This window comes from Neoarius graeffei, chromosome 10, assembly GCF_027579695.1.
Source record: "Neoarius graeffei isolate fNeoGra1 chromosome 10, fNeoGra1.pri, whole genome shotgun sequence".
Lineage (NCBI taxonomy): Eukaryota > Metazoa > Chordata > Actinopteri > Siluriformes > Ariidae > Neoarius > Neoarius graeffei.
Window position 1 is genome coordinate 59,960,557 of NC_083578.1, and position 25,557 is coordinate 59,986,113.

The 25,557-nt window shown below is 40.3% G+C and overlaps 2 protein-coding genes across 5 annotated transcripts in view; both read left to right on the forward strand.

The window, feature by feature from the left end:
• Positions 1-11,400, forward strand: part of ppardb (peroxisome proliferator-activated receptor delta b) — a 45,854-nt gene extending 34,454 nt beyond the window's left edge. For 2 of the 3 annotated variants that reach the window (XM_060931988.1, XM_060931987.1), the window contains exons 4-8: positions 139-277; positions 2,316-2,518; positions 5,689-5,892; positions 6,066-6,309; positions 9,498-11,400. In XM_060931988.1, the coding sequence (XP_060787971.1) occupies positions 139-277; positions 2,316-2,518; positions 5,689-5,892; positions 6,066-6,309; positions 9,498-9,745 (1,038 nt within the window). In that variant the 3' untranslated portion in view covers positions 9,746-11,400. The remainder of the gene's footprint in view (positions 1-138; positions 278-2,315; positions 2,519-5,688; positions 5,893-6,065; positions 6,310-9,497) is intronic. The other variant, XM_060931989.1, reaches the window with a different exon arrangement.
• A 4,916-nt stretch (positions 11,401-16,316) lies between these two features.
• On the forward strand, positions 16,317-21,187 carry mkrn4 (makorin, ring finger protein, 4). Of its 2 annotated transcripts, XM_060931990.1 has the most exons (9): positions 16,320-16,464; positions 16,964-17,075; positions 17,195-17,323; positions 17,399-17,673; positions 17,759-17,913; positions 18,608-18,837; positions 18,918-19,028; positions 20,052-20,169; positions 20,301-21,187. In XM_060931990.1, the coding sequence occupies exons 1-9, from the start codon at positions 16,398-16,400 to the stop codon at positions 20,418-20,420; spliced, it is 1,317 nt and encodes a 438-aa protein (XP_060787973.1). In that variant the 5' UTR covers positions 16,320-16,397; the 3' UTR covers positions 20,421-21,187. The 2 variants fall into 2 exon arrangements, with proteins under 2 accessions (XP_060787974.1, XP_060787973.1); XM_060931991.1 differs by lacking the exon at positions 16,964-17,075 and having other exon boundaries at positions 16,317-16,464.
• Positions 21,188-25,557: the final 4,370 nt, after the last annotated feature.

Below are 25,557 nucleotides of genomic sequence, written 5' to 3' on the forward strand. Positions count from 1 at the left end.
CTTGCCATTCCAGTACTTTCAGAGGTTGCTGTACATGTTAATTTGATTGAAGGAAATGAATCTTTTTTTTTTTTTTTTTACAAGTATTCAGATTTTTGTATGTTTACACTTAAAGGTGTATTATTTTCTGATTTCAAGGGGTTTTTCAGACGTACCATTCGTATGAAGCTAGAGTATGAGCGCTGTGAACGGACCTGTCGAATCCAAAAGAAGAGTCGCAATAAATGCCAGTACTGCCGCTTCCAGAAATGTCTGGCTCTCGGCATGTCCCATGATGGTGAGATTTGTGCAGCCACATTAAAAGCCAAAGATAAGAAGACAACAATTACGCTGTGTAATTTTGATTTCACACTGGAACCATCTGGAATTAGTTGACTTATAAGAGGAGCTGATTTAACGTGATCATTTGCCTTGTAGGAAACTTTGGATGCTCTTGCACGGTTATGATGTTTGCATAGTAGTGATGTTTCCCAGTTACGTAGGAGTTTCATTATTAATTCAATGTGCTCACCTACTTTTGTGTCAAAATGGAAGCATTAAAGCTTCAATCATTTCATGTCTAATAAATTTTTAATTATGTGAAAGTAAAGACAAACGTAGCTTGAGAAAAAGGATGATTTTTTTTTTTTTAATTATTACTTTATACCAGTGTTGTAGTCGAGTCACTAAACCTCGAGCCTGAGTCCAGTCTCGAGTCCCCAGTGTTAGAGTCCGAGTCCAGTCCAAGTCATTTAAAGAGAATTTCGAGTCCGAGTCCAAGACTCCAACCGCATCATTTGATGGTGGTTGTTTCAGCGCCATTAACATTAGTTTTTTTCCTGAACATGACGCATGAACAGGTGAATGTGCATTCTGTTTGTCAGGGAGCGTGAAGTATTCTGTCAGACGGTTGGGAGACAGACGTAAGTGCAGAAGTTGTGTTTATTAATACAAGTCAAGACAGGTAAACAATGCAGAACAGCAGGCAAACTTGTGAAACAGGCATTAGGTCGAGCGAAGCACAAACAGGCCATCAAAGACGAGAAACAGGAAATCAGGGATCAGCAAACCAAACAAGGGAATAAGGCTTAGTAATGTCAGCAACGCAACTCAATACCTCACAAAGTAAGTGTGTTTTCACAGTCTTTATATAGGCGCGCTGATTGCGCCTTAATCCTGTACAGGTGCGAGTCGTTAATGGCACACGCGCGAGAGTCCGCTTGGAGCGCGCCTGAGAGTCTATCTGATGCACGCACCAAGGCGTGCAGGTGTGACACTCTTGCACGAAATTAGTACAAAAATTAATGTAGATATGAATATCTTCTGCCAAATTATTATGGCATGTTACAAAACATAAAGAAAAAAATCAGAGTCCTCGTCTCCAATTCACGAGTCCAAGTCATCAGTGCTCAAGTCCAAGTCAAGTCCTTAAAATTAGGGCATGAGTCGTGGACTCAAGTACTACAAGCCTGCTTTATACACAGGTTATTTTACCAGCTGGGAGCGCCGTATTGTGAAATACCGTGACCGAGGTCTTGAAAGTACTGAGCGAGGCCCTCTGGGCTGAGGTCAGTATTCAAGGCCGAGGTCACGGCATTTCATCATATGGACCGACCTAAAGCTGGTAAATAATATATATATTTTTTCTTTACCAAATTCTAACAGAAAACAAGAGCGCCCGAAAGGGAGAACCGAGCCGAGGCAAGCCATGCCGCCATTTTAAATCGTCATTCACAGCCGTAATGCAAATTGCTTCCTCCTCGGTATACAAGTTCACTTCCATGGCAGGAAAAAAAACTACATTTTGCCGCCCATGTAGTCCCCTATTTATACAAAATTGATTTATTCAGGATTCAGCCATGTTTTTGCTCGGCGTTAGCGAGTTAGAGGTTTTTAGCTCCTGAAATGTTTTCTTTTATTTCTTCTTCCTCAGGGGAGTAAAACTCGCTTTCACTGTGAACACTGTCGTTATCACTATCCAGGATGTAAAATTAATGCTATTCTCCTGAGAAATGCGAAAATAAATGTTGACAAAAATTGCTACTATGTTTGTTGTTGTTGTGAACGAGCGAGTCGCCAGAGGTCCGCATCATAGGATACTGACCCGCTCACCAGCCAATCGGAGCACAGGATTTGATGGAAACTGGACCGCGAAAAAAAATAGTTATTATTTCTGAGGCCACAAACAGTGAGCAAGTAAAAGGCGATATCAGTAAAACATGAGGATTAAGGCTTTTTTTTTGTGTGTGTGTGTGTGTTTCTTGCCAGTCCTTTCTGAATACTTTGAGCTTAGGAACAGTTAAAATCTAAATAATTAAAATCCTGTAACTCCACAGCTATTCGTTATGGCCGTATGCCAGAGGCAGAGAAGAAGAAGCTGGTGGCAGGACTGCTAGCAGGAGAGAAGAGTCTACTGAGCCCTGGAGGTTCTGATCTCAAAACTTTGGCAAAGCACGTCAACTCAGCCTACCTGAAAAACCTCAATATGACCAAGAAGAAGGCGCGAAGCATCCTCACTGGCAAAACAAACTGCACTGCGGTATTTTCATCTTTTGCCTACACATTGAAACGTTTGTGTTTGATGAGTCAAAGAATTTGAGTCTGCATTAAGGATGTCACAGTTATTATTGGGGAGCACGGTGGTGTAGCGGTTAGCACTTTCGCCTCACAGCAAGAAGGTTCTGGGTTCGAGCCTGGTGGCTGATGGGGGCCTTTCTGTGTGGAGTTTGCATGTTCTCTGCGTGGGTTTCCTTCGGGTGCTCCGGTTTCCCCCACAGTCCAAAGACATGCATTTAGATTAACATGGGACGGCTTTGGGCTGAAGTGCCCAAGAGTGGTGGCGTGCACATGCGCAGCGGCTTTGCTCTCCTATGATGAACTAAATTTCGTTGTACATTTGTGCAGTGACAATAAAGGTGTTCTATTCTATTATTATTATTAAATAATAAACATGTTCATTACTTAGTAGATTTCACAATCGTATTTTTCTCAGTCCAAACTTTAATCTCGAAACTAATTGTAACAGTGTATGTAGCACAGCGTTTAGTGAAGCTGTAACTCGGGCTCTCTTGCAAAAACATGGATGAGAAAATACAGTACAGAATAGTGTATTGTTTGTTTATGTAGCTTTTGTCAGGTACATTGTTTGTTTGTTTATTGCCCAGTAATCTCAAGATTTCATAATCATCGAAAAATTAACTCCAACAACAGTGCAGCAGTGTAACAGCCTGAGAGTATATTACTAAAGCCAGTATCTCACTGGGCTGCGACAGCTTGCGACAAATTGCGAATGTCATTCGCGAGAGATTTTCCAAAGTGTCTTGAAACATTCGCGGGGCTTCTCAATTTCCTCGCATGAGTCGCAAAGTGTCACTCCTTCGTCGCTGAAATTTTGAACGTGTTCAAAAAATTAGTGCGACAAAATTTCTTTCAAAATGGCCGCAAACGCTTCGCTGGTGTTGCAAAGCCGTCACGAACCCTTCTCAAGTCAGTTTCCATGAGACAGGAAGTGCGAGTGTATCTCACCGGGCTGCGACAGCCTGCGACTAGGTGGCGACCCAACAATTGCGATAAAATATGCGAATATCAATTCAGTGTGATTCCAAGTGAAAATTGTCGCTAATTCGCATAGTTGCAGGCTGTCGCAGCCCAGCGAGCTACTACCCTTACGCAAGTGCAGAGAAGAAAACTTTTGCTATAGAATTGTGTAACTTTTTGCATTTGTACTTATGTTTGTATAATATACAGTCCCCAATTCCAAAAACAGTTGGGATGCTGTGTAAAATGTAAATAAAAACAGAATGTGATTATTTGCAAATCGTGGGAACCCTATATGTTAAAAGAAAAGGTGATGCAACACAGTGGTAAACATTTCCCTGTCCCCACTTTCTTTGAAATGTGTTGCTGGCACTAAATTCAAAATTAGCATATATTTAAAAATAAATAAATCCTTAATAAAAGCTTTCTCATGTTCAACATTTGATATCCTGTCTGTGTACTATTTTCAGTGAAATATAGCATTTCCATGATTTTCAAGTCATCGCATTCTGTTTCTGTTTTACACGGCGTTCTAGCTTTTTTGGAATCGGGGGTTGTATTGTAATAAATAGTATTTATTAGGAGTTAGAACACCAAGGACATACTAGAACTTGTTCAAGTTGAAGTTTATTTGCTCCATCTTTGTGTTTTAATGAAATAACTATAAAATCCCTCATCACTGGAACCATTCCCATATTTTGAGTACTGGGGTGGTAGTCAAGTTTTGATTAAAAACATTTGAACTGTTATTCCACTCATCAGAAATTCCACTAATTAGTGGACTGTCTTGCCTTCTTAATGCATCTGAGACCCTCAAACAGTAAATAATAAAAATACAATTGATAGCCTTATTCGACAACTTAATCCATATTATGTCAAGAACTATGCAACTAAGTAAAGAGAAACGACAGTCCGTCATTATTTTAAGACATGGAGTGTCTTTTTAATTAAAAGTAAAGAAAAGCCATTGAATTAAAAGATGAGTCCAAACTTTTGACTGGTACTGCATGGTGAAATGTTTATGTGCTTTCTGAATTTCCCGTTCCAGGTTTAGTCTTGTCTTTGCTGTTATAATGTCCACTCTTCTGGGAAGGCTTTCCACGAGATTTTGAAGTGTGGAATTTGTGCCCACTCAGCCACAAGAGGGTTGGTGAGGTCAGGCACCGATATGGGCCGAGGAGGCCTGAGGTGCAGTCTTTGGTCCAATTCATTGCAGAGGTGTTCAGTGGGGTTGAAGTCAGGATGCTGAGCAGGCCACTCGAGTTCTTTCTCTACAACTTGTCTTTACAGACATCGCTTTGTGCACAGGGGCATTGATGCTGGAATAGGTTTGGGCCCCTTAGTGCCAGTGAAGGGAAAGCATACAAAGACATCTGATACAATTATGTGTTTCCAAATTTGTGGCAATAGTTTGGGGAAGACCCACATACACTACCGTTCAAAAGTCTGGGGTCACTTTGAAATGTCCTTATTTTTGAAGGAAAAGCAGTGTTCTTTTCAATGAAGATCACTAAACTAATCAGAAATCCACTCTATACATTGCTAATGTGGTAAATGACTATTCTAGCTGCAAATGTCTGGTTTTTGGTGCAATATCTCCATAGGTGTATAGAGGCCCATTTCCAGCAACTCTCACTCCAGTGTTCTAATGGTACAATGTGTTTGCTCATTGCCTCAGAAGGCTAATGGATGATTAGAAAACCCTTGTACAATCATGTTAGCACAGCTGAAAACAGTTGAGCTCTTTAGAGAAGCTATAAAACTGACCTTCCTTTGAGCAGATTGAGTTTCTGGAGCATCACATTTGTGGGGTCGATTAAATGCTCAAAATGGCCAGAAAAATGTCTTGACTATATTTTCTATTCATTTTACAACTTATGGTGGTAAATAAAAGTGTGACTTTTCATGGAAAACACAAAATTGTCTGGGTGACCCCAAACTTTTGAACGGTAGTGTATGGGTGTGATGGGCAGTTGTCTCAATACTTTTGGCCAAATAATGCATTTCGTGAATAGACCATGTATTTTAAGATTACATCATAGTCAAGGAGAAAATCGTCTCATCAGCCAACGTAATATACCTGTTTAATCTGTGTATCATACTGAAACAGAGAATGGATGCTCTGATTTGTTTATCAATCAATCAGCCTTTGCACATCTTCTCTTTCTCCAGCCCTTTGTAATTCATGATATGGACTCCTTGTGGCAAGCAGAGAATGGTTTAGTCTGGAACCAGCTGAATGGTGCTCCCCCAAACAAAGAAATTGGAGTGCATGTCTTCTACCGCTGCCAGTGCACCACAGTGGAAACCGTTCGAGAGCTCACTGAGTTCGCCAAAAATATCCCTGGCTTTGTAGAACTCTTCCTTAATGATCAGGTATTAATGTAGTAGCAAGGATTAACTTTTTTGTTCTGAGAACAAGATTCATTCTTATTAAAAGCCTCTTATGTGGTTACGACAGTGATTCAATGCTCCACTGTTCTATAAAACTTCTGTCAGATTCAGTCTTTATATTCTTTGAGCTTATTTTGCCCGTCCTCCTCTCTTAGGTAACTTTGTTAAAGTATGGTGTGCATGAGGCCATTTTTGCAATGCTACCATCACTCATGAATAAAGATGGACTCTTGGTAGCCAATGGGAAGGGCTTTGTGACCAGAGAGTTTCTGCGTAGCCTGCGCAAACCCTTCAGTGAAATTATGGAACCCAAGTTTGAATTTGCTGTGAAGTTCAATGCCCTGGAGCTGGATGACAGTGATCTGGCTCTGTTTGTTGCAGCCATCATACTGTGTGGAGGTGAGAGTTTAAGCACAACAGCAATACAGATTTGTGATCGTGTGTATGCAAATGAACATAGTCGAGATTTTTATGTCCATGGATGCTGATTGCTATTCTGCTTTAAAATCTATTGTCTTCATTTCATCCGCGTCATGTCACTAGATTAAAGGGGAACTGAAGGCAAATTTTTCTTATCAAAATTCTATTTCTCGTTTTATAAAATGTAGGAATGCATTTCTGACAGCAATGTCGTCACTGCTATAGCAAGTTATGAGAGTTTTGAAATATGCTATGTAATAGATCAGTCCATACAGTTAGGTCCATATATATTTGGACACTGACACAAATTGTTTTTTTTTTTTAACCTGTTTACTGAAACATATTCAAGTTATAGTTATATAATGGACATGGACATAAAGTCCAGACTTTCAGCTTTCATTTGAGGGTATCCACATTAAAATTGGATGAAGGGTTTAGGAGTTTCAGCTCCTTAAGATGTGCCACCCTGTTTTTAAAGGGACCAAAAGTAATTGGACAGATGACTCAAAGACTATTTCATGGGCAGATGTGGAAAATTCCTTCGTTATGTCATTCTCAATTAAGCAGATAAAAGGCCTGGAGTTGATTTGAGGTGTGGTGCTTGCATTTGGAAGATTTTGCTGTGAAGAAAACATGCGGTCAAAGGAGCTCTCCATGCAGGTGAAACAAGCCATCCTTAAGCTGCGAAAACAGAAAAAACCCATCCGAGAAATTGCTACAATATTAGGAATGGCAAAATCTACAGTTTGGTACATCCTGAGAAAGAAAGAAAAAGCACTGGTGAACTCATCAACGCAAAAAGACCTGGACGCCCACAGACGACAACAGTGGTGGATGATCGCAGAATAATTTCCATGGTGAAGAGAAACCCCTTCACAACAGCCAACCAAGTGAACAACACTCTCCAGGAGGTAGGCGTATCAATATCCAAATCTACCATAAAGAGAAGACTGCATGAAAGTAAATACAGAGGGTTCACTGCACGGTGCAAGCCACTCATAAGCCTCAAGAATAAAAAGGCTAGATTGGACTTTGCTAAAAAAAAAAAAAAATCTAAAAAAGCCTGGAAGAACATTCTTTGGACAGATGAAACCAAGATCAACCTCTACCAGAATGATGGACAGAAAAAAGTATGGTGAAGGCGTGGTACAGCTCATGATCCAAAGCATACCACATCATCTGTAAAACACGGCGGAGGCAGTGTGATGGCTTGGGCATGCATGGCTGCCAGTGGCACTGAGTCACTAGTGTTTATTGATGTGACACAGGACAGAAGCAGCCGGATGAATTCTGAGGTATTCAGAGACATACTGTGAGCTCAAATCCAGCCAAACTGATTGGTCGGCGTTTCATAATACAGATGGACAATGACCCAAAACATAAAGCCAAAGCAACCCAGGAGTTTATTAAAGCAAAGAAGTGGAATATTCTTGAATGGCCAAGTCAGTCACCTGATCTCAACCCAATTGAGCATGCATTTCACTTGTTAAAGACTAAACTTCAGACAGAAAGGCCCACAAACAAACAGCAACTGAAAACCGCTGCAGTAAAGGCCTGGCAGAGCATTAAAAAGGAGGAAACAAAGCGTCTGGTGATGTCCATGAGTTCAAGACTTCAGGCAGTCATTGCCAACAAAGGGTTTTCAACCAAGTATTAGAAATGAACATTTTATTTACAATTATTTAATTTGTCCAATTACTTTTGAACCCCTGAAATGAAGGGATTGTGTTTAAAAAATGCTTTAGTTCCTCACATTTTTATGCAATCATTTTGTTCAACCCACTGAATTAAAGCTGAAAGTCTGAATTTCAACTGCATCTGAATTGTTTTGTTCAAAATTCATTGTGGTAATGTACAGAACCAAAATTAGAAAAATGTTGTCTCTGTCCAAATATTTAAGGACCTAACTGTATGTCAAAGCAATGGCCGTAAACGAGATTCGCCGAGACCTGTGTGAGACTTTGTAGGACGGAAGTAAAATGTACAACGGAAATCAAAGTGACCAGCATCTGCCAACGTTGTCAAAAGACGTGCTGACGTAATCAAGCCGGAAGTTTTCTGTGTCTGAAATCGCTCCCTACTCACTATATAGTGGGGACGCCATTTTGTAGTGCTGTCCAAAACCTTAGTGAGGATAATGTGGGAAATGTGCTCAGTATAATATGTATTTATCACAAAAATACATGCATGTATTTATTATTTTGAAAACCCACCAGCTTGGCACATTTTAATTGTGCGACAGTAATGACGTAAATACCAGCGCGACGGGCTCATCCTTATCCTGTCGTCTTTCCAACTCTTCTCTACTCCACGTTGGTTCGGAGTCGTATGGAATAATCTCCCTCACTGATGAAGCTGACAAATCTCGACATTAATCTAAATTGGAATGATATGGCGATCTGGCTGCTGTGTAAAGAGTTTTCAAAATGGCGGCGGCGCAGCGCTGACCCTTCACGTTTGAAGTCTCGCACAAGTCTCGTGAAGATCGCGCAGATGAGCAACGCCATACGAGCTACATTCAACATGGCTAAAAACCGAAAAGGCCGATAAGTGTAATATAATATGCCAATATGAGTCATGATATAAGGTTAATAAAACCGAAAATGTAATTGAATAGCACGTTAATTAAGAAATAAAGCAAGTTTAAAAATGACTTCAGTTCCCCTTTAACACAAGTTCAGTAAATGATTGAGCTTAGCACATTTGGTTCAAGTCTTAGTGGCTGGTATAGTATGATATTAGGCAAGAGATACTGGTCTGCTGGGATTGGATTGAGGATTAATTCATTTCACAGAGATTCAGATGTTTGTTTTGACTAGGCCATTCCATAACCCTCCATTTCCTGTGCACCTGATTTTCAATTTTGAACATTTGACATAATGATGTACTGTATGTATGGGTGTGCTTACTTTTAATACAATAGAAATTGCATTTCTGTTTATTTCAAATATATAAAGGATGACAGTAATGTTAATTTTAAGGGCCACTTGTTCAATTAAATCACCTTTATCTATCCGCATTGTTGAAATGAAGACTGTATGTCCTAATCCGTTAAAGTCTAAACTTTTCATGGGGTGTACTTACTTCGTGTGACTGTACGTTCTAAACTGTCTTTTCTAGAAATGATCAGCCAAGCCTCATGTCTCTATACCTGTCTCTTGAAACAGACCGCCCTGGACTCATGAATGTGAAGCAGGTTGAGCAGATTCAGGACAGCATCCTCCAAGCTCTGGACCAGCACCTACAGGCTCACCACCCTGAGTCAGTCCACCTCTTCCCCAAACTGCTGCAGAAGATGGCTGACCTGAGACAGTTGGTCACGGAGAACGCTCAGCTGGTCCAAATGATAAAAAAGACTGAATCGGAGACCTCGCTTCATCCGCTTCTTCAAGAAATCTATAAAGACATGTATTAAGTCTTATGACTTAGGACTTTTCAAACTGAATTAAGATACTCGTTGCACACAGGCATCCACGGTGCTGCAGATACCATAGAATTTTTATATTGCCGGTTATGGAGTTTTACAAATACTGTTTGAAAACTGACTTTTTTTCTTTCTTTTTTTTTTTCCTCGGGGCAGGGCTTTTTTCCCAAAAAAAAAAAAAAATCTTAATTTTTGTGAAGGTCAACCTCTGTTTCCAGCTGGTGAACAGCACATTAATATCACCCAGAATATAACAGTATTTTGATAAGACGTGTGTTATAGATATCCTATATAGACATCCTTTTTCCAGTCATTTCCTGTTAGTCTTTAAATGAATGTAATTGGAGTAGTAATTGTATCATTTTACATATTTCAAGGCTGCTGCACAGACCTAAATCCAGATTTCACAGGACTTTCTAGGTTCTTTCAAATTCTCTTTATTAATAATTTGATTCATTGGTTAACATTTACTGATAAAGACCAGAAGTATCGAACTCAATCCAGTACTGTAACTTTAGGAAGTGATCAGAAATGTAGGGAAATTGTTTCATTTGGTGAATTACTCAGGTGTTGAGCAACTGCTTGTCTTTGTTTCCTCCTACAGTTCCTTGCTTTACATTTGCTGAACTAATTAAATAGCCATGTCAACTTCACCATGAGCTTGCATTTCAAGTCAATCTAATATGCATACGGAACAAAAACATTTTTGCTGCATGAACTCGTTTCTCCAGTACTATGCACTGTTTCACATGTTTGTCAGAAATGAATTTAGGAATGCTTAATATAATTTTCTTGATTCTTTTGGTTTCTTCACCAAAGACAACAGTTTGTACTTTTGAAACTAAATATTGATCCCCTTCCCCCGTTAGCAGTGTAGAAGTTTGCACAACAATTCTGCAATTTCAAACGGAAAATTTAGAAAGACCTGTTACATCCAGTCATTTATAGAATAGAAGCAGATCACTAATCGGGGGGGGGGAATCAATATTTACTTTCTGGTCCTGCACAGGAGAATTCTGATGTAGATGTTGAACAAATACAAAGCATACAATTCTGAATTATAATTTGTTTTTAATTGAGCGCTCACAATGTAATTCAATGTTGGAGTAAAGTCATATTTATGTTTGTTTATCTAGTTACCTTAACATACACACCGTATATATAATTTAGTCTTTTAACAAATCCTAATCATGTAATGTGTCTTATGTATTGGCCTATGCATAATATCATCTAAATTTTTTTTCCTTTAGACACTAGCACTATCGATATGAAACTGGTTGTACATTACAACTTATTTCATGTCTAGAATATTCCATCTTTTCCCCTAGATTTTAACTGTCCTGTTCGTAAGCATTTGATATTTTACTGTGTTAAAATGATTACACTTGCTGCTGTAAAAGCCGAAGAGCACAATATAAATGATCTGTATAAACAGTATAATGTTTATATGTTTATGTGGAATCGTTTTTTTTTTAATATCTGTGCTGAATGTGCACACGCTTTTACTCTACTTCACTTCAAGCCATGCTTTTCTCGCACCAACCAGAACATCCCCCCCGCCCATGGTGCTTCAAGACTTTTGGTATTTTTGTTTGGTGTTAATTTGCAATATCCAGTCAACACTAAATTAAAGCCCAATATCGTAATTGTTGTTTTCTATGATTTCCCATTACCACTCCAACGTGTTGATCTGAATTTTTTTTTTCCCCAGAGGCTTGTACATAAGGTCCTACATATCTACAGATCTGAACTTACAACGTTCCGGCCTGAGTTTCCCTAATGCATCGCAGCACAAAGATGATTGTAAAATGGTAGCGTGAGCAGCACAATGAGCTCTCTCTCTCTCCTAGTTAAGATACTCTTAGCATTAAGAGGCTTTTGGGAAATCCACCTCTGATCAGTAGCCCAAAGTCTTAACAAGTGAATACTATGACTTACTATGTCAGTCTTGTATAATTCAGAGATAATTGCCCAATTTTCTGTACAAAACATGGTATCCAAACTATTTATTTGTGTCTACGTGTATGAATCCTGATAAAATTCTAGTTGCTCAATGTCTTAATCAGCTTTATGATGTGCAAGCAACAGGTGGACAGGTATGGTAAGTCAGATTTTCTTCTCTTTTTAGTGTCTTGTCTAAATAATTTAGTAGCCCCAATTACATTTCCAATCAAAACTGTGCAACAAAATAATAGGATTAAAATCTCACATTAATTAATCTTAAAACTATTTATGACTTAGTTGATTGAACTGACGCTTTGAAATAAATGAAACTTGTGTTTATCTTAAATTATTTGTATCAAGCTTTAATTTACTAACCATCAGAGTCAGTTTAGGGAGGGGTTTAGAGCCATTATTGAAATTTGTTGCCCAAATGGCAATCATTACTTTTCTTTGCAAGTCGTTTCCACTGGAAACATCCTTGCTTTCAGTAACTAGGATGTGGTGGATCTGGAACCTGTTTGAGCAACAGTGGGTGTGAGTTAGGATTATGTCCTGGAAGGGATGCTGGTTCAACTCGGGGCACCATGCACGCGCGCACACAAATGTGTTGGGTAATGTATCATAACCAATCCACCTGTCTGTATGTTTTTTGGAGGTGGGATGAAACCCAGACAGACCCTGCAAGAACACGTCCAAAAACTCAACACAGTAACCTATATTCAGGATTGAACTGAAGACACTGGAGCTATGAGGTGGCAAAGCTACCCACTGCGCCAACCCTCGATATGTATTTAAAGAGTATGCTCAAAGTCTCATCTCATTATCTGTAGCCGCTTTATCCTGTTCTACAGGGTCGCAGGCAAGCTGGAGCCTATCCCAGCTGACTACGGGCGAAAGGCGGGGTACACCCTGGACAAGTCGCCAGGTCATCACAGGGCTGACACATGGACACAGACAACCATTCACACTCACATTCACACCTACGGTCAATTTAGAGTCATCAGTTAACCTAGCCTGCATGTCTTTGGACTGTGGGGGAAACCGGAGCACCCGGAGGAAACCCACACGGACAACATGCAAACTCCACACAGAAAGGCCCTCGCCGGCCACGGGGCTCGAACCCGGACCTTCTTGCTGTGAGGCGACAGTGCTAACCACTACACCACCGTGCCGCCTATGCTCAAAGTAATTAGTAATATTATATGGACGTGAGTGTTTTACTGGGAAATACACCACCTATGTTTTTTCATATGAGCTACATCCGGGATATGGAGAATCAAAACTGACTTAAATCTCTGTTACTTTTGAGGAAATCACTGAATTGTTTTGATAAATTTGGGTACTTTTTGTTTGTGAATGTGTCTATATAATGAAAAGAAAATCACACATTGGTTTGAAGATATGAAGTGTATCATCTTGTGTTGAAAAACTCACATTTTTCATAAGAAATGCATCACAGATCTGAGTGACATATTTAAATAATATTGGCTAGTGTAGAGTGGTATACCACATCTATTCCATTCAGCTAGCATGATACTGAACGAGTCGAAGACAAGTTCAATATCATGCTAGCTGAATGGAATATATCCGATATACTATGAAAAAGCCATTATTATTATTATACATACACATTGCTTTCAGGTCTTCAATGCATCTTTCTCTTTCAAAATTCTCTCAAAATCTTCCATATTTAACAAGGCAAACCTGGCAGCCATGTTTGTTTACAAATTGTCACAGTCGCTTGCTAGCGTGGAAGTTTTATGTCTCCAATGTGTCTCTTTTCCAGTTTTTCGATGTTTTTTCATTGGTATGTTTTTCCAGTGTTGTAGTCGAGTCACTAAACCTCAAGTCTAAGTCCAGGTTCAAGTCCAAGTCATTAAAGAAAATTTCGAGTCGAGGCCAAGTAGGAACAAGACTCCAACCGCACATGGTGGCTGTTGCTGCCTTTATGTGAAACCGTCTCTGCTACTGTGTTGGACTAATGTTACTGCTTGACTGCTCCATTTTAGTCAATAAATACAGATAAAAAGCTTGTTCGTTGCCCAGCAAGCCCCGCCCACTATCAACAGGGCAAGTAACATGAGAGAAGGCTAACACTAGTTAGTTCATCGGTCAGCAAGCCACGCTATCAACAGGGCAATGAACACAGCGTGTCACTTATTTCTCTGGGTGTAGTCCTGCGAAACGACCATTGAAAAAGTTCGAGGTTGTCCCCGTCGTCTCCTCAATAGTTCTTCTACATATGAAACACATAGCAGTGCATTTTTTCCCACTGCACGAGAAGTCTGTATAAGCAAAGCGGACAATCTTGGGGGCTTCTCTTCAGGCATTTTAGTGCCATTAATGTTAGTTTGTTCCTGAACATGACATATGAACAGGTGAATGTGCATTCTCTTGCATGAAATTAGTATAAAAATTAATGTAGATACAAATATCTTATGCCAAATTATTATGGCATGTTACAAAAAAAATAAAGAAAAAAATCCGAGTCCTCGTCTCCAGTTTACGAGTCCGAATCCAAGTTTGAGTCCTCAGTGCTCAAGTCCAAGTCAAGTCACGAGTCCTTAAAATTAGGGGACGAGTCAGACTCAAGTCCAAGTCCTGGATTCAAGTACTACAAGCCTGTGGTTTTCTCTTGTAAATATTCGTGAAGAATATCTAATGAAGTTTTGGTAGCCTTTCAGGTGTTCAGTGGGTCTTTCTCTTTCCCAGCAAACAAAGAAATGATTCTGCGCATGCGCAGCAGAAAACTTTCTCAATGGATATTCGCATCAGCTCCGACGTGTGCCGTCATGTTGTCTTGACAACATGCAATATCGTAATTCATATTTGACCCTCATTCTCCATTGGGTAGAGTGACGTAATACACGTAGGATAAGATATGCGAACAATATTGCATGCTATTGAACCAAATTAATGAAACCCGCTAGAAGGGAATAGAATATGTTTTTATTCCATCGAAAAAGTGTCCTGTACGTATAATAATTCCCGATATTTCACTCTGATGACATCACTCCCAGTATTTTCACACTGACTAGATGCGCGTTGTCAAAATGGCAAACGGGGTCAAAATTAAAATTCTTTTGATTAACTTACATATTTTTTGTGGACATTATCTCTAGCTGCTTTATCCTGTTCCACAGGGTCGCAGGCAAGCTGGAGCCTATCCCAGCTGACTACGGGCGAAAGGCGGGGTACACCCTGGACAAGTCGCCAGGTCATCACAGGGCTGATACATAAACGCAGACAACCATTCACACTCACATTCACACCTACGGTCAATTTAGAGTCACCAGTTAACCTAACCTGCATGCCTTTGGACTGTGAGGGAAACCGGAGCACCCGGAGGAAACCCACGCGGACACGGGGAGAACATGCAAACTCCACACAGAAAGGCCCTCGTCGGCCGCTGGGCTCGAACCCAGAACCTTCTTGCTGTGAGGTGACAGTGCTAACCACTACAAGCTAAGGTAACATTAATAGGGTAAATTTTGTGAAGAATCTTAAAATGAACTTCCTTCACTTAATTTCCATCCATCCATTATCTGTCCTACAGGGTCGCAGGCAAGCTGGAGCCTATCCCAGCTGACTACGGGCGAAAGGCGGGGTACACCCTGGACAAGTCGCCAGGTCATCACAGGGCTGACACATAGACACAGACAACCATTCATGCTCACATTCACACCTACGGTCAATTTAGAGCCACCAATTAGCCTAACCTGCATGTCTTTGGACTGTGGGGGAAACCAGAGCACCCGGAGAAAACCCATGCAGACATGGGAAGAACATGCAAACTCCACACAGAAAGGCCCTCATTGGCCGCTGGGCTCGAACCCAGAACCTTCTTGCTGTGAGGCGACAGCGCTAACCACTACGTATCAGAGAGCCACAATAAAATTTCCCCCTTGGCGCAATTCTTTTTCTGACCCGCAAGATCTGGCGAACATGTTTCTTGTCGCATTTTCTGTCTACCATTCAATAAAAGTTCTGTTGCACTACTAGTAGGCAAACCATAAGAGAGGTGACTTTTAATTAGTTGCATTAATCCCTTAGGGATAGCTTTAATTAATAAATTAAACTCCGTAAATGTGACTGCGAGGCCCTGGTGTGACAAAAATTGCTCGTAAGTCAATATAGAGTCAGATCTATCAAATAAGGCAATAACATTATAGCCGAGGCCACGAGGCCCCAGATTCAGCGGCTCCGCTGTCGTCATCAGGGTAGGCGGGTCTTTTGATTGATTGGACCAATTGGCCCAAGCCATTTTAATTGGCTAAAGTCACGCCCAACAATTTTACATATATATAGATGTGTGCGTTTAATGAATGAAATAAGAAGTTAAGAAGAGCAGTATATTACTTTACCAGATGGAGAAAACTACACAGGTCACAGAAGACCACAGAGTGCGTAATGGTATTTGTAGGTAAGAAAATCTTTAATGTTGGGTTTCTATGCTGCTTCTTTTAATAGTAATAATAACAATAAATTAAAAAAAAAGTAATCTGGATTTTTTTTTAACTTTATGGAAAGTTTTGTTAATCGCGCGGAAGTAGTTCAAACTTTTCTCGTGGCTGTGATTGGTCAGAAGAAGCGGCCTGTGTGACGTAGCTCGGCATGGTGCTTCCCCACCAGGTGTTGCTGAGTAACCTGGTAGTTTCAACTTCGAGATAGTTTTTGATAGAAAGCTAGCGCTAAATGGATGGCTGTGCGGTGCCGCGTAGGCGTTCGGGCAAACGTGGCTCTCATTTGGGAAGGCGAATTTGCAGGTATTCAAACTTGCCTCTTTATAAAGGCGTTTATTTAATATAGTTAACTTTTAATGCCGTTAACTGTAGTGAGTCGCTAACTTTAATAACTACATCCGGTTGATGCACAGCATGACAATAGCTGTCCGCATCATGTAGCAAACAAACACTTCCGCTTTAGTGTTTTACTTTAAAACCGTATTTTAACTGCCTGACCCGGCTGTTTGGGTTTCCGTCTCCGCAGTCTTGTGTCTTAGGAAAGTTGTTTCTCGTAAACAGTCTCTTCTGGTCGCCAGTTTGCTGGAGCGATGCCCAGAAAACTGGTTTCCATAATCCGAGACTCCCAGCTAACTCCCTTCAACGTGAATATCCCATGAGCGTTCTCTGTACTACTAACTCAAACTGTAAGAAATGCCTCCTTTAAAAAAAAGAGTACTTGAAGCAGGTCAGTTAACATGCGTGTCTATTTCTGGCATTCTTGGTCTTGCCGCTATGAATCTGTGGTCACTCTTGAATGCAGAACAGCTTGGTCAGAGTTGGTGTCTCAACACTTCATACCTTTTTATGATGCATCTCACCTGGGACTGTGAAATGTACCTTTTTAAGCTAAAGGGACATGGAAGCAATCCCAGGTAAGATGCACATCAGTAACCAAAAGGTACAGTTTGGTACTTGTGTAGGCTATAAATCCGGTCAAAAGTGCTTGTCTTGTATACTAATACATGGTCCTTCTGAATGTTTTCTTGCTCAGGCAGTTTGTAAACGGCTCATGCAGGTTTGGTCCACACTGCTCTTATCTGCATGAATATCCTGCCGTGCCTTTAGTTCAGGTGTGCAGGTACTTCCAGAAAGGAGGCTGCTGGTTTGGTGAGAACTGCAGGTTAGTGGTGCATCAATTTCCTTTCAGTCCATGTCACTTTAAGGCTCTTGTTGACTTTCCCTCTTTGAATTGTAGGTATCTTCATATTGCTGGACCGGACAGTGGTGCTTCTGGTGCCAGGCGTGGTTCGGCACCTGTAGTTAATGCTTCATTGCCAGGTCACGTTTCAGCTGATCGTTGGGGTTCTGAGCCATCACTTAATGCGCCTGGTGCATATAACTGGAGACGAGCTTCCGAACCATTGGTCACAAGCTTGAGCTACCAGCAGACTTCACAACGTCCAACTACAGGTATTGCTGAGGAGGAAGAGCATGCGGTGTTGGAAGCAGGGTCTATACTTCCCCAGCAGGGTAAATTGGATTTAATTTTTGTAACATGTATGCACAATATACTACATGTTTTGGTGTAGCAGAGGATGGCTTTTCTGTTCTGCAGAGGAGGGATTGCAGCCACAGGAAAGTGATGGCCTGGGACCCCGTTTACCCTGTAATAGTGCAGATGAGGCTACAGTTAATGCTGCATCTGATGAGGCTACAGTTAATGCTGCATCTGATGTTCAAGAGAAAACTGATTCTAAAACAGACCAGCAGGTAACTATTCTCATTTGGTAATAACATTTGGGACTTTTATTTCAGCCAACTTGCTGACTTTAGACTCTAACAAGTGTCTTGCAATTTCAGGTTTAATGGTCAGTATAGCTCCCCATTACAGCTGCTGGTTGGACACATTTGGTTGACTTCAAGTGTGTCAAATCTGATTTGAGTTGTGGCTTTGTAAACACATTGACCACCTGCACATTTCTTTATTCTTTTAATTTTCTTTAATTTGTTAAAGAGCTTCTCACAGGAAGCTTCCCTTGTGCCTGGTTCTCCACTACTTGAACACTTGTCATGTCTGTCTGCCTTATTCTTTGGATTTTTTTTTAAAGAAACCTTTGTCACATGCACACTTCAAGCACAGTGAAATTCATCCTCTGCATTTAACCCATCTGAAGCAGTGAACACACACTCAGAGCAGTGGGCAGCCACACCAGAGCGCCCGGGGAGCAGTCATTAGTGCCTAACTTGTGCCCCTCAGGTTCTAGCTGTACCTTGTCATTCCACAGTAGGAAGTGCTGAGGTAAAAGTGTTTAAGATGGTGTCATCTTGCACTAATATGGGCTGGCACTATGCTGCCCTGACTGAGTCATGTACATCTAATGCACTTGGACTAAAATAGTTGGGTTTCTCTCAAGAATTATCAACATTGCTTGGTATAGACTGGCTAAGGCTTTTCTGTCTTTAGGGAGTCCCACTGTTGGAGAGTGGTGCAACAGCTTCAGTTGCTCAGGGACAATCTGAGGCCTACAATCAAAGCAAAGATGTCTTCTGTGGAATCTGCATGGACAAGGTTTATGAAAAGGGCACCGTGCGAGAGAGGCGCTTTGGAATCCTGCCCAACTGCAGTCATGCCTTCTGTCTCAGCTGCATCATGACCTGGCGAAAAACCAAAGACTTTCAGGAAGAGGTTATCAAGTAAGCTTATAAAGCACTGTTTTCAGCTAGTGGTGATTGGCTGCTTCTACACTGATTTCATGAACTGTCTGGTCCAACAGAGCCTGTCCACAGTGTCGAGTCAAGTCCCCTTTTTACATTCCCAGTAAGTACTGGGTTTGTGAGGGGGAGCCAAAGGAAGCACTGATTGCTTCATTTAAAGAAAAGAGCAGGTAAGATTTTCAATGCATAAAACCAAATTGTACTTGGTCTCATTCTGCCTTTTTCCAGTATACAAAACTGGTCAATGTACATGTGATTCATGGTGCTTCCCCTGAACAGGGCTTAATTGGGCTCTTGAGCCCCTGAACAGTTACCCAAGAGGGTTTAAATGTTTGCCCTTTTATCATTTAATGTCCTGTGGTCTGGGATGCTTCTTACCTTTAAGTTCTTTAACAGTCTAATCCAATTTTTAAAGAATTGCTTTAAAGTTGAATGTGCTTTTCTAGATGTCTGTTCCAGACATCTCTCAGATCCAGAGTCCATTAGAGTCTGTGCAGTTTGCATGGATTTTTCTCCAGGTCCTCAAGTCTCCTCCCAAAATCCTGCCAGATGGCTGGCTGCCCTAATTTGCTTCCAGGTGTGAAGTGAGAGGCTATAGATGGTGATATTGAAATTCTCTCTGAAGCCAGCATGAATTCTCTCACCATGACGTGTCCCTTTTAGACATTGATTCTGACTCTAAAAATACCAATTCCACCAGCTTGGAGGTGGAATGACTTGAACCCCATTCTGTTTTCAGACCTCTTGTACAGAACAAGGCAAGGTGCAACAGTCCTGCTTTGAACAGCTGTTTAAAAGTGGCAGTATTGTGCCTTTTGATAGGGTGTTCCTGCTTTGTCTGGTGTTTGAGATGGGCTCTGGATTCACTACAGCACTCTACAGGATGGTTGACCTGTAGATGTAGAATTGTTCCCACAGCCATATAAACAAGGCTGCAGGGAAGGCAAGTCTAACTTCAGTGGAGTCTTGCCAAAAGGCAACAGTGGAAGCCTTGAGGGCAATCCTACACCCAAATCACACCTTATGCTGATACTACAATTGAACTTGTTCTGTACTTGATGCATAATCATGCAGCTGTATGAGGATAAAGCTTTCAAATGTCTGGCTTTTGCTGTAAAGGTTTCTGTTGAAGCAAATTTGCAACCAAAATGAGCAAGAGCATGCCTGTCTTGACTTGTGATTCAATCCCACAGCAAAATAAAATGCAATTTCTTCATGCGTCATGGATGCTGTCCTTTTGCATCAGAGTGCATCTTTAGCCATGAGCTACCACCTGGACATCGACTTCATCGTAGATGCTTTAGACCCAAGGTGACTTCATTTTCTCTATTAGCCTGTAACTAGCTGCAATGCTGTGTATATATGGAGCATGGAATTACTAGTTCCAACTTTATGGTACTGCAAATGAATTTACTAACATTACTGTTTCTACCTCAATTCAGAATGCTTTGGAGTTGCTGGAGGATATGGATGATGAGAACCAGCGCCTCTTGAGCTACCTCATTGCCCTGACCCTTTTGGATGATGAGGACTTTGATTTCATCCAGTTTGAGCTTGTTTGATACATGGGCAAAGCTTTGGATACTAGGTCCTAGAGGTCATTAACTTGTGTAATTGATGGCATGTATCACAAAATTGAGTTTAAGCATGGTGTATACAGACCTCTTGCATCCCAATGTACTAAACTGTTTGAGCCACTGTATGTTGTCCAATCTTGTCTCCATCTGGATTTGTTTTTGTTTTTTTTTGTTTGGTGGGGGGACACTTTAAAAGTAGCTATGCTTTTTCTCTTGGCAGTAGTCTAAATGTTTTTGTAGCTTTATTAAAAAAGGCCAAAAATAGTTGTATTTGAATTAATACTTGTTTATGTACTGTTCTCAATGAGTGCTTCATGGTAATTGTACATTTATTTCAAGAATGGATTTTAATGATGCAAGTCTTTGGTTTTATTTTTGAATCAAGCCAGGGTGCTCAAATCCAGTCTTGGATAGCTGGGTCCAGCATAACTTGGTAACTTGTGTATTTGTACCTGGTTACCAGTTTATGTTGGCATGAGAATTGATCATTGGTGCTGGACATCTGGATTGGATTTGGTAACCTCTGGCCTGAAATCACTCAGTCATGTTACTCCTGTTAAACCAAACACTGTTCGCTTATTTGACTGTTGCATTAGCCTGAGATTGCGCAAATGTAACCTGTTGACTGGCTTCTGGAAACTGTTGTACCTGCCAGTGCTGCAATATACACCAAGGCTTGGCATTGCATTTTATGACTTTTATTGTTTGATCAAAGGGGTGAAAAAAAAGAATAAAGTGTTTGGTTTGCCTCACTTGTTTGTCTGTGAGATAGCAATGTGACTGCTTGACTTTGTGAAACAGTTCTGTAGTCACGTGTGGGTTTTTTTTTTTTTGGCTCTAGTTCTGATTTAAGGTCAGATGCAGCTTGGTTTGAATTCCTCCTCTTTAAGGAAAAGGAATAAGGGTTACAGCACAAAATTGACTCCCTTTTAGTTGGTCAGAGCTTGCAATGTCATTGCTGCTCACACTGGTGAATGCAGTTGTAGGGTCCCCATGAGTCCTGTTCCACAGGGTTTAACCAGGTGTTTAAGCTAAACTACTTGGGACCACTTGAGTGGTCACAGTTTTGTGGTGTGTAACTTTTTGTAATGGTAAAGCTCACCTATACACCAACTTTTAGTAACTTGGTAGGAAATGTCTCCAGTCTTATCAGAACCTAATGTTTCAAGAGTCTTTATTTTGGTTAAACAGCTAAAGTAATTCCACCTCTAGTGACTGCAGGTGGATAGTTTATTCTGCAAGTCTTGGTAGCGTTTCAATACATCAGACCTTAGAACATTTAAGTTGCAGTAGCATTTTGCAAGCTTGTTTATGTAGTTTACTCTTGAGCAGACCAAAAATTGACTCACTGAAAGTATTTTAACCTTTTTGCTTATCTTCTGGTTGGAATCCCTTTGTCAAAGACAAGAACCAACTGCAATCACATCTCTAGTGCAGCATCATTCTGAACAAGTCCTTTAAAATATCAATGACCCTATACATGTCCTCTATGATGACCTTCAGTTAAAATCAGGAATGTGATTTTAGCTTGCCTGTCAAACAGGAAGTTTGAGTTTATTTCAGAAGCGGTCATACTGGTGAACAGTAACAATGCAAGAAATGGTCAGTTTACCTTGAAGGCACTCACAAATTTAATTATATCCAATGTCTTCTAATGTGACTAAGATTTGTCAGTATTTTAGTCGTGTGTGTGTAGAGAATTTGTTTGCTTACCTGCTTGCCTTGAATTGCTCCTTTGAGTAATATATATTTGAAGTATTTTGAATTAAATTGAAATTCAGGTGCTTACATTTGTAGTTAAATGACAAAAGGCTTTTTTCTAGCATACCTTCCAAATAATGTTAGTATGGAGGTGGTGTCTGATGGTTGTTTTGAAGACTTGGAAACCCCAAGACTTTTTTTTCTTGTCATTCAACAGTGATCCTGGGGGATCATTTTCCTCACTGTACATGGGACAAAATAAACTGGGTCTTCTTCCAGGCAAGTTCATAACAGTTCCAGCTGGTGTCCACTTTATTGCCCAAACAGTAGAAACAGACATTTACAGGTGAGTAGCTATTTTATCACCGTTCCTAACTTATGGTCAACACACTTCTCCCTTATTTGGTTTGTGTGTTCTCATCTTTCCTATGTTGATGGATGACTAACGGAATAAGGCTTCTGTGTCACCTCGTATTTGTACCCCAGTTAATCAGGAAATCATGGCTGACAGCTTGAAAGTTTCTACACACTCCAACTCACAAATGTACAATTTAAATAGGAAACATGCTTCAGTTACATTGTATTCACAATCATTTCCAAGGGTGCAAATAATAGTGGTGCATGTTTTTGTTGAAAATAATTTCTTGATTTGTTTTTCTCAGAATAAAATTTTGATTAAAGGTTGGATTTTTCCCATTTTTTCAGTGTGAGATGAAGCAACTTCACCAAAAGGTGATTTTTTTCTAACCCTTTTTTTTTTTTTTACTAATCTTTATGGGAGAGGCACCAATCATGTAAATTTATTATAATTGTATGTCTCTTGGACACGCTTTCCACTTCTTTTGTGTCCTCTGAACTTTTGGGTCCTCTCACTTTTTTCAGGAAATGCAAATTTAACAGTGTTCTTAAAATCAGGTCAGACTGAGAGGGTAATGGAAAAATTCATTGCTTTCTTCCCATTATGTTGTTGATCTTCTGAGGGTATTTCAAAAAGTTCTTGGTCTTGCCCAAAAAATATCACAGGAGAAAGATTGTTCTTACATTATTTTTCTACATAGTCTCCTTTAACTTCAACACACTTGGTCCACTGATGTTCAAGCTTCTCTATCCCTTTGTGGAAGAAGGTCACATCTTGAGCCTTCAGATTCTCCTCAATAGCATGGATGACTTTGTCATCACTCTGAAAATGGCGACCACACAAATACGATTTCAGTTTGGGAAACAGATAGAAGTCAGACGGTGCCAGGTTGGGTGAGTAAGGTGCATGGAGCAACAGTTCAGAGCCACATTTGTCTACTTCTGCCACTACCACTTGTGCTGTGTGGATGGGTGCATTGTCCTGTAGCAACAGAACGCCAGCTCGAAGCTTTCCTCTCCTTTTTTCTGCTTCTTTCATTTCAGTTTTTGTGGACAGTGATATAAGGCTTTTTATTCTATCTACATTCACTGGATATGAGCAATCATGTACTCTGATTGGTTACTCTACTACTAGGCTATCAGCTTATATACTATGAGTAGAGAAAAACAAAATGGCGGAACACAAGTCAGATGGATCACTTTGTTATGAAGTGTTTAAAAGAAACAGAAATGGCTAAAAGAATATAGTCTGCCCTCCCCATCGCCTGTTTCATACTCCAGCCCAGTTGGTGGCAAAAATGCACTTTTAAGTTGGTTTGCCAAACACCAAAAAAAAAAAACGCTAAAGAAGAAGAAAATGGCGAAGCGTGTTGCTGAATGAAAAGAGGACGAAATAAAAAACTCTACTCGAAAACAAAACAATAATAAAACATGGAATTAAAGTATTTGATGGTAAGAACGTATCTTTTTTATTTTTCAAGAATTATTATAGCATTTTTCACAAATTGTTCCTGTCATTTTGCCAGTTTGTTTACATTCTAAACGGAAATGATCTTGTCAGATGTTTTGTACAAAGTTTTTATTTATTGAATTTGCAAAAAATAAAAATAAAAATGCTCTGTTTCTCAAAATCCAGTGAATGTGGATAGAATAAAACAGTTATTCCACTCATCGTACATGGCTTATAGCCGACTCAGCGCTACACGCCTCGTCTGCTATCCGCTCATGTACGACTCGATTTTGTGGAATAACTATTAAATAGTATATAGTAATACCACAAAATGGGAGTTACACCCCTTGTTTCTGGGTGAGGCTGAGAACTTTTGTATTTTGTTGATTTTTATTTTGAAATGCTGTCTTCTTGCAGAAGACACTCACATTTCATATTTGTCATCCATCCATTATCTGTAGCCGCTTATCCTGTCCTACAGGGTCGCAGGCAAGCTGGAGCCTATCCCAGCTGACTATGGGCGAGAGGTGGGGTACACCCTGGACAAGTCACCAGGTCATCACAGGGCCGACACATCGAGACAAACAACCATTCACACTCACATTCACACCTACGGTCAGTTTAGAGCCACCAATTAGCCTAACCTGCATGTCTTTGGACTGTGGAGGAAACCGGAGCACCTGGAGGAAACCCACGCGGACATGGGGAGAACATGCAAACTCCACACAGAAAGGCCCTCATTGGCCGCTGGACTCGAACCCAGAACCTTCTTGCTGTGAGGCGACAGTGCTAACCACTACACCACCGTGCTGCCCCTCACTTTATTTATAATGCAGTATTTGTTAGGTAAAAGACACACTTTTTTGTTCAATTAATATCCTGAATCAGAGATCCACAATAAAATTTCCCCTTTGGTGCAATTCTTTTTCTGACCCACAAGATCTGGCAAACATGTTTCTTGTCACATTTTCTGTCTACCATTCAATAAAAGTTCTGTTGCACTACTAGTAGGGAAACCATAAGAGAGGTGAATTTTAATTAGTTGCATTAATCCCTTAGGGATAGCTTTAATTAATAAATTAAACTCCGTAAATGTGACTGCGAGGCCCTGGTGTGACAAAAATTGCTCGTAAGTCAATATAGAGTCAGATCTATCAAATAAGGCAATAACATTATAGCCGAGGCCACGAGGCCCCAGATTCAGCGGCTCCGCTGTCGTCATCAGGGTAGGCGGGTGTTTTGATTGATTGGACCAATTGGCCCAAGCTATTTTAATTGGCTAAAGTCACGCCCAACAATTTTACATATAAACCCACGCAGACAGGAGGTGAGCATTAGGGGTGGGCGATACTGGGAATTTGGGTATCGATCCGATACCAAGTAAATACAGGGCTAGTATCGCCGATACCGATACTTTTTACTTGAAATGTTGTGATCATTGAATAATTTTGTGATTTTGCCTTTTTTAGTTGATTATGAGTATGATAAAACACAGGACAAAGATTTTAGGCAAATAAAAATGTTTTTTATTAACTAACTACAACAATATAAAACAATGTAACAGTATATTAATAATAAAATAATTCCCTTATCACCTTCTGCTACACAAAATTG